Genomic DNA, 9,981 nt, shown 5'->3' with positions numbered 1-9,981 from the left:
AAATTTAGCTTGACAATTAGATTTTGAATAAATGTTTATTTCAATGTTGTTTAAGAATTGAGATTATGAGTCAGGACTTCGGATTATAAACCTTATTATTATTGCATATCATGTTTGTTTGAGCTAAGTTGATTCATTTCACTCGTAAGCTCCTTGTCTTCAGATTATGGAATCATGTACCGTTTCGGTTGGGCTCACCAGACCAAAATGATGGACGCAACGTTTTTCCACGACAACAAGTTCTACCTAATTAGGAATCAAAATTATCAGTTGTTCTCCTGTCTTTCTGCTGAGCGCCATCATATTTTGTTTGTTAAATCAAAGTTCCATTTCCACCGGTGCCTTGAGTTTCTGAAGACGTAACGAGGTATGATTACATTATAGTTATTATGATTGACGTTTGATAAAAACCCATTAAGAAGAAGAAGACTAATCCCAGTTGGCGACGAAGCCACGCCACCAAACCCCAGTTGGACGAATCCTTAGAATCACTACAAAATAATAAAGTAATCAGCTTTAGCTTCAGCTGATCCAGTTGGGTCCCAGAGGGGACCAAAACAATAATAATAATAAACCAAGAAGTGATTGAGCTTTACAGGTTGGCAATTAAGTCGGTGAGCAAATGAAAGGTTAAACTGGAGCATCACAGGTTGTTAATTACTACTACTTAATGATGTTTTCTGGGATTCACCCTTTCTCAAGTCCTACTACCCATTGCCCCACTGCCACATGGACCAGAGAAGCGTCAACACATTGGCCTCCGACGTTCTACTTGGGCCTCTTATTATGGACTGGTCTTTTTGATTCAATGATGTGAGAACCATCCAGCGTGTTGTGGACATGGATTGACCTCAAAGAGACATGACGGATTAGTTTTATTCTCTAGCAAAATTAAGGATCAACCTTTCTTTTTTCTACCTGGAAAATTTTTATTGCCAAGTCGTGGGGCTTGGCCGTCGGGATGGTCAAGTATTAAAGACCAAAAAAACAGGAAGGGATTTGCGGCATTGAACTTGATGTAGAATGAAGCGGTTCAAATCTTTTGATGCAATCATAGAATGAGAAAGGAAATGCTACAATATTCTCACTAGAAGAAAATGCAATAAATTATGGTAACGCAAAAGCAAGCAGCAGACGAGCACTTAAAAAAAAAAAACAAAAAGTAGTAGAAGTAATTAGTACATCTGGGACTAGTACAACACGCGACTCGATCAAAGATTGTAGAATTACTAAATCTTTGAATCCAGGGCCATGATAGTGCTGAGGTTCATGGGAGTCATGTATTTGTCGGATCCGGTGAGGATGGTTTGGACAATAATCTTATTTGCCCGCTCCGATGGGTGAAAAGGATCCCAAAACGCATACACATTTCTGTCCGGGCATAGATTTGATGCGGCAGTGCAGAGTCCAACTCCATTGAATGCTCCTTGTCCACAACATGCTACCTTAGACGTGACAAAACCTGTTACAGTTTTCCAACCAGAAAATTTTATTGTCAGCACGCAGTATTAGAAAATTATATATATATATATTGTAAAGACCCTTTTGATCGCTGCCCTGACTTCATTCAAGGCTTCTTGCAAGAGGCAGGAGGCATGCAAAGAATTGGTTTATCATATTAGTGCTAGTTTAGAACAAACCAAAAGCCCGGGGATTGGTGATGAAGTCATTCTGCATTTGCATTGCATTGACGGCGACAAACACGTTTGATCCCAGATCTTGGTTGAGACCTTGAATCATTTGAATGAGGAGCGGGTTGAAGGTGGCAGCTGCTTGTTGAGGCTCCTCTGCACATTCCCCATTTCTACTCCTTGTAGCCAGTTCCCCTGGAACGCAACCTATGGGCCCAGTTCCTGTCACCAGCACCCTTCTTGCTCCTAATTCGTACAGTCTCTGCACAAATTATTATTTTTTTTTCGAGGGAGCAATGAACAAGCCAAGTAATTAATTTGATGATGACCAAATATTAACTAGAATTATATACTGTTATGAGTTACACAGGTTGACACGTAATACCAAATGCACCAGAAGTCAGCGCGCGATGCATTATCCATTTACCATTTTGTCATGTCCGATTATTGAAAACAAGCCTTGGCTAAAAATCTGTGTTGTCTGATTAGTTTTGCTAAGTTCCTTCTGGCGGTGGAAGAATGCAGACAGCGCCAGGAAAAAAAAAAAAGGATAAATTACCAGTAGAATTTTGCGGTATTCGGAGATGAGGAAAACGGAATAATCTTGGATGTTGTATTGAAGTCTTCTGGCAGACAATGGCGTCAGAAAATAGTTATTAACGTAGTCATTTCCACCAAGTGTGATGAGAACCAGCGCTTGGTTCACCCGCTGCTCTGCCTGGTCCGCCCCAATTAGTGCACCAAGTCGCTGCTGGTACCGAGCGAACAGCTCCAATTGTTGGGCAATTCTTATTATGTTTGCCTAATGCCCAAATCCACAAAAACCAATTAAACCCCAAAAATTACATATGGCTGTGGAAGAACAGCCCCGGATCCAGTTGTTGTGTCTTTCACTAGAGCAAATAAATATGGGGCTGTGTGTATATGCTACTAACTGGACACGTAAAGCAAGAAGGATTATGACTTCAGTGGTACTGGTACGTAATTGCATTAAAAATCCAACCAACTCAGATATCCCAGAGGTGAAAAGTACACAACCAAATTAAGCTACCTGGGAAAGTGGGGAACAAAACAAAGGATATCGTATACTAGTACAGTTGAAGTTGGTTGGTTTTTTTTTTTTTTTTTCCTTTCCCCCATTTTTACAGCTGATCAACAGCTCAGGAAAATGGCAGTGCATGATCGAAGATCAGAACTTACAAATTGAATCCCTGTATCGTTAAGGATTCCGATTCCAGCAGAAGCGAAATTTGCACCTACTAACAGCTTCTCTCCGTTGAGCTCAGGACTTAAGTACGGCAAGGTTGACTCAGCCCCAAGCGCTTGGCCTATGTTCATGAATTGATGCAAAATATCATCGGGTCCAGCAAACGAACAGTCACGGAAAATGAAAATAAAATGAGGGAATATTGATTGCATGGTATATATAACGAACTTACTAATAAGATCAGGGATGTTGTAGCCATTGGAAAATCGGCCAGTGGGGCGATGAGTTGGGTAGTCAATGCCATAGGGTGGAGAATCCGCCCGCGCCGTGGTGAGTAAATAGTTGTTGTTACCATTGTCCACCAGTGAATCACCAAACACAAAGAAAGCACGAGCAGCCTCAGCCTGAGGTAGTAACAAGACCACTGCTACAACAATGGCCGCAGAGCTAGCAACAATATTAGCAGAAACTTGGCTGCGCATTTCTGCAAAATATATAAGTTGTATATAATACTAGAATGCGGGCCTGGGGATTCTTCAAAACCAAAACTCTCTCTCAAATCTTTGGAGCCTTAAAGACTCTTTAACAAGTTCATGGAAAGATGAGAAGAAAGTAGCTTGCTAGGGATGGTTTTATACACTGGTTTTGCATTTGCAAACCAAATCAGATTAGTTTGTTGAAACCCCAATAAATGGCCGGTCTCTTCTAGTGGCATGTGAACGAGTAAAACTGGGGCCGACTAAACAAAGGGCACGGTCCAGCCTAAAATACCAGGACTTGTATAAAGATAAGGTGCTGAAGCTAACAAGTTGCTATTTGCTACTACGTAGCTTTTCTAGTTGCTTAGTAAATATTGCTCGTCATTGCTTCTTTCGTTAAATTCGACAAGATGCATTTCACATATATACTAGCTACTGTAAATTCTTCAGCCTGCAATATTCCGCCAACCTCCTCTTTAGTTGGTAATTCTCATGCATAAATTCAGGGGATGTTGTGTCTTGTTCCTTTTCTGGTGTATATATATATATATATATATATATATTACCTTCCTGGATATAAATATAATTTGGAAGGTGACAGCAGCAGCAATCAAAGCAGTCGTTATGTCTTATACGTTCCAAACCAAAGCTGCTCAAACACAATCGATATCTTTACCAGCCGTGGGGGTAGCTGCTCAAACACAAATTTAGTCCACTTTGCAGCTGCAACTAAATTGGTTATGCCCCAATCCATCAATGCAAAAGATAAGTGGAGTACGCATAGGCATAGCTCACTCTTGGTAGTTCGTAGTATAATGAAATACGGTTGAGAAGTGAGGGGGACGGGCAATTTAGGCTGTCAGCAAAGCGTCAACTGACCCATGTGTTTAGAATACTCACTCGCAACGATGTCGGGATCAAATGAACTCAGAATCCTCAATCAACTTCAATGATTGCATGCCAAGAGCTGTATAAGTAACAACCGACGTGCATTAATATGACCCTGTATACAATCTATATATGCTACTCCCATGATGCTCATATGCTGTCAATCAACAAGAATGAATGATCAAGAATGCGTTAACGTAAGCCCAAAACTTATGGACAACAAAAAAAATAGAGAGAAAGGGAAAGAAAAAAGTGGGTTAATATGATTGTTTTCTTCTCTTTGGTACGTTGAGAACATCACAAAACAAAACAGTTTGTTTGCATTGTATGTTTTTAGAGTAACATAGCAATATGATGCATGTGAGATAAAAGAATAATTAAAAAATGTATCGAGAGTTTTTTTTTTATGAAAATTCACAATCGAAACAAAGGGCATAGCATTCTTTTCCTTTTTTTAAAAAAAAAAAAAAAGAGGTTAAGAGCAATTAAATGTTTGACTAAAAAATTGATGATGAAGAATTAGGATTCGCCTTCATTTGGAATGAGGGATTTTAAATGTTTGACTAAAAAATTGATGATGAAGAATTAGGATTCGCCTTCATTTGGAATGAGGGATTTGACAATAGGTTTTCAATCTTTTGATATCTTTCTAAGTTGTTTGGATTAATTGAGAATTATTTGGATTTATAATTCATCAAAATAAATATTTTAATATTTACATGTATTCAAATAATTGATGAATTACAAATTCAAATACTTTCCAAATAATCCAAACAATCTAGAATAGAATAATACTATGCTCACTATTCAAACTCTCCTACTTATATGCTTAAAAAAAAAAAGAAAAAAAATACTAATTGGAGATTTTTATCAACTACTATCTCACTATTCAAAAAGACCATAAACAAATGTTCTGTCTCACTTTTGCTATTTCTCCTTCATGAGGTTTTTTTTTCCCTTAAGATCTGTTCCAGTTCCGCTATCTAGCCTCATTCATTTGCAAAAATGGATCAATGGAGGGCAAGCGGACGTTCAAAGTCTTTTTCAGTCTTGCTGGTATCCATGCATGAAACTAGTAAATTTCAAATGAAGAGCGAATAATAAGACTAATTCAACCTTCATAAAAAAGACTCTTCCAAACTAACCCCCGTCCAAAACTTCAAAAAAAGAAAAAGTCTTTTCTCGTCCTTTTAATCCTTCCACCCCTCTCTGCACCGTTCCCTCCCCTCCTAATTATCAGGATTTGAAGCTCTGAGAGCCCTTTTCTATCTACTAGGTCAATTCTAATGATTTAAAAAGTCTTCTTTTTCCCTTGTATAACTATGAATTCATGTGGAAATTCTCATCGTATTGCATTCACATCCCCCAAAAAAAAAAAAAAAAAACACTCATTACAATTAGCTGGCCATGAAGGGCCGGAGAGAGTCCAAATCAATAGATTTGCACCATTCACTACTAATAATCGTCTAGAGTCTAAACAACAACGTATTAATGCATGAACGACACTACGTCATTATTCTATTGCTTGGGTCCGGATTTGCCATAATTCAGACAAGTTTCTAGCCAATTATCAAAAAACAGAGACACCATTTTGTCCCTAGTAGTTACGTCAGTCATTATCCGAAATAGCTAAATTTAATCACGAACTGAAAATCACAATGAGCTCAAAACTGTAGCATGTTTATGATGCACATGTCGACTTGAGGATTATTAATTGTCAGGAAAAGCGTAATTAATACTAGGTATGTAATCGAGCCGAGTCGAGCTCGAGTATGGGACCTATAAATAACTTGGCTCGAGCTCGACTCGAGCTCGATCGAGTCGAAAAACCTCAAACTCGAATTTGATTTGAGGAAATCTTTAAAAATTCGAGACTCGATTCGATAAGGCTCGACCTTTAGTCAAGTTTTATCGAGTCGAGTAATCAAGCTTTTTGACTCGATACCTTACTTGTAAATTCAGTATAAATTATACACATAACAGTCATTTTATAATTATAATACATATATATTGTTTAAACTATATATATTATTTAAATTATATGGCTCGTCGAGCCACGAGTTGCAACATTCTGACTCGAACTCGACTCGAATGTGTACTCAAATAACTAGAGACTCGGCTCGAACTCGATTTGATCGAGTTCAAGCCAAGCCATTGACCAAGGTCGCGAGTAGCTCGCGTACATCCCTAATTAATACATTCGATGTCTTTGTTCGGACCGAACGTCAAGGTATTTCCTTCATCTCTCTCAAATTGTTGCTTTTCTGAGCCAATCTTGAGTAAAATGAATGGATAAATGCACAACAGTAACCAAAGATGACAGTGATGAGAACTATTCAGGATATACACCAAACCAAAAAAAAAGAATGGCAACTCGAAGCAATCAATGAATGACAATAAATGCTTTGAAAAAAGTCAAATCCTGCTCACCAAACACATGAAACAAGCAAGAAAGCGGCAGATTTCTTTCGGTGGAAGTTGGTTCCTTCTTGTGGTTTTTGCTTTGCACTTATTGGTTTCTTCTTTCATTTTTCTTTTTTAACTTTTTCCCTTTCAGATATTATATCTCTACTTCGAATTGATTCACTCCGATCCTATCCGATGGGAGTTGAAACTAGCTGTGCCTAAGTTCTCCCTCCCAATTGTGAATCTGCCACACGTATAAGAACAAGAACAACGAAGGCGATATATATATATATATATATATAATTGTCCATGCATGTACAACTCAAGGTTACACTGTAGCTGGTTAACAAGCCATCATGAAATTTTTTTTTTTATAGTACAACACTGTTATAATTGGTTTTATATTAAAAAAAAATGGAAATGAGACGAAACTAGCAAATTTATTGGAAGGATCGAAAGGAGTTAAATAACCTTCGATTACACTCCAAAAAACGCAGTCAGACATGCACGAGGGATGGACTTGCTACTGTGGAATTAGTGATCAACATCTCCCGTATAATAGCACAGAGTTTTACACAAATTTGCGTGCATATTGACCATGACAAAAGAAAAAGCATTAGAGTAGCAGCAGTCCTAACAATTCACAAACCAATGAATGAATATGTTCATTAATCTGACGAATCATGTGGTGGCCGGGGGCTATCAATCGTCTGAATGAGCGATAAATGCAAGGGTGTAGTTTTTCTACGTGTGCATGCAGTGCTAACTACTAAATGCAGCAGCACCTTTCACTGTTCCTAATATTTGACATCTGGTCTCACCGATAATTAATGGGTTTCAGATGCATGCCAGTACTAAAACTAGTTGTAGTTTGATCCTCTCCTTGGCTTCTCCCCGATATCCTTTCTCCTCCTGCTTCTTCTCCTTCTCTGCAGAGTCTGCACCACGCCGCTGCCACAATCGCGTATACATGCATGGTAGGCTAGCTAACTGCATTTACTGGTACAGAGTATTAGATTTGTCAACTTCTCAACCTTACAAAAAAAATTATGCTGTAGTACGACAACAGTATGCATGATGCCCTCCCTGATGTTATTATTTGTAACTGTCTCGCGCATAGGATTCATCCCAAGTCATATCATATACGGTCTCAGAACTATAAAACCTGAACATTTTCTCTTTCTGTCTCATCGTTTAAGCGCAGGACCGCAGGTTGAATCATGAATGATGATGGTAAATAAAATGTGGTTAATCAACATTTCACAGGAAGTCAAATGAGCTTCATGAATAACTAACTACTTGATGGCAAAAACATGTATATGTCCGTGTGGGCAATGGATTAGATGCCTTAAGAGAGTAACATCACTCCTTTTCTCGTCACCGCAATATCACTTCTAACATAGATTAATGATCTGGCAATTAGTTTCCTTTTCTAATCCTTGCAGAGTGCTGGTGATTTAACAATATTTTATTCAACAAAAGTAATTTTATTGACATTCAAAATGCCGGCCGTTTATTGTTTCCAAACTTATTAATAACTTTACTTCCCTCTATTTTGTTATACAAATTGGCAAGGCCTCCATCTTATCCCTTCCCCACCCCACCCCAAAATACGTTTTTCTTATAATAACAAAAAATGTGTAACTGGAGCAAAAGGCCGTGCGTGCACTAGCACACTCATGCTGCTGCTCTCTTTTTTTTTTTTTTTGATACAGGGGTGTACGGGTCAATCCTTACGGGGTCCGACTAATCCCCTGCGGCCCGGACCCAGCGCCCCAACCCGACCCGAACACGATAAGTGCGTGGAGGAATCCAGCAGAGCGGAGACTCGAACTTGGGACCTCAAGGGTCACCGATGAGAGGCACTACCGCTGGACCATTCACGCGGGGGCTCATACTGCTGCTCTAGTTACACATATTTCTATCAAAATAACGTCTTTAGGTGAACAAAGGGAGACGGAGGCCTTGCCACTTAGTGGAGCAAGAGAAGAGGGCAGTCAAGTTATTTGCAGGGCACTAATCACGGAATTAGTAAATTTCAAATCATAACTGAGGCTTAATACGAAGTATTTATGGTAAATTTGGAAACAATAAATGGGTATTTTAAATTTCAATAAAATAATTTTTTTGTTCAATAAAAATATTGCCACGTTATTGCTTTGTAAGTATTAGAAAGGAAATTAATTGCCAAATCATCTATCCATATAGAAAGTGATTGCAGTGATGCATATCATTATTAGTTACTATCTTTTTTTTTTAAAGAAAAATTTTGAATTCTTACAATTCATCCTGCCTTATCATTCAGTCCAATTCTCTCCTCATTATTCGGTACTTAAAAATCCTTTGGAGCCACAATCAAGTTCCTTTAACGCTTGTGGGAGAACATAAACTGAAAATTTTTCTCGTGGCTAAGGGTTGACCTTCAGTCATCCATTGGTGATCCTATTAGATGGAAGAGGAAGAAGAAGGGGAGCAAAAAAATAAATAAAAAAGAGTTTGTATCTTAGAGTCAAAAGGACATGTGGGTTATTGGAGAACAACTGTGGGCTGATGGGTGACCGAGGGAAAGCATACCCCACAATTAGGCTAGGAAATGGTAAATCCCATTTAATAAACCTTCTTTTCCGGCGACTTAATGCCCATTCCTCCTCAAACCAAACTTGCCGGGCCCCGTTGATGCTACACAGCATTGTACTGCAAATTGTTACTCTTTTTTATTTTTCTATTGCAAAATAAAAGTGCTGGTACTTGTACCTTTACTTGAATACTACTAGAAAGTAACACTTAAAAAAAAAGGAAAAAAACTGGATGCTAGAAATGGAAACCCGGCATTGGGCCTTGGTTACATGAGCCCCATCAAGGCCCAATGTTCTATCTAGGTGTATATAAATGAAAGCGGGCTGCAGAGTCCGCACAAAACATATGATTGTGGACGATGACACATGGGATCGGCAGAGGTGCAAACCATAAATAAGGTCAATTGGGCCGAACGGGAGTACCTTCATTTTTCTAATATACTTTAATGAATTTGTAATTATACATGTTAATCGAAAGTATTAAGCTTAATTGAGCCGAATGGAGAACCTTCCTTTTTCTAATGGTGTATATAAATTTGTAAGTATACACATTAATTGAAGTATTATTTGAATTTTGATTGAAGTGAATTCAAAGCGTAACTTTATATAATTATAGATTTTCAGAACTAAATACTTATCAACAAGCCTGATTCAAAATGTTTAAGTTATACAACTTTTAATTATACTTCACATTAATTCAAGTACTTTTGACTTTTGAGCAAATCAAATTAATTACACATTAATTCAAGTACTATTTTGAATTTTGAGCCAACAAAACTTTTTGATTGAAGTTC

At 38.1% G+C, this 9,981-nt stretch overlaps 1 protein-coding gene across 1 annotated transcript; it reads right to left on the bottom strand.

Annotated features, from left to right (window-relative positions):
• Positions 1 to 1,024: 1,024 nt before the first annotated feature.
• On the bottom strand, positions 1,025 to 3,474 carry LOC113749631 (GDSL esterase/lipase At4g28780). Its single transcript, XM_027293476.1, has 5 exons — positions 3,071 to 3,474; positions 2,832 to 2,959; positions 2,191 to 2,433; positions 1,641 to 1,893; positions 1,025 to 1,462 (listed from the first exon to the last, which is right to left on the bottom strand). Exons 1-5 carry the CDS (start codon positions 3,318 to 3,320, stop codon positions 1,230 to 1,232), a joined length of 1,107 nt encoding a protein of 368 aa, XP_027149277.1. The 5' UTR covers positions 3,321 to 3,474; the 3' UTR covers positions 1,025 to 1,229.
• Positions 3,475 to 9,981: the final 6,507 nt, after the last annotated feature.

The sequence above is a fragment of the Coffea eugenioides genome, chromosome 1 (assembly GCF_003713205.1).
Source record: "Coffea eugenioides isolate CCC68of chromosome 1, Ceug_1.0, whole genome shotgun sequence".
NCBI classification, from domain to species: domain Eukaryota; kingdom Viridiplantae; phylum Streptophyta; class Magnoliopsida; order Gentianales; family Rubiaceae; genus Coffea; species Coffea eugenioides.
Note: the sequence above shows the minus strand (reverse complement) of the source record. Positions and strands in the feature narration are given on the sequence as shown.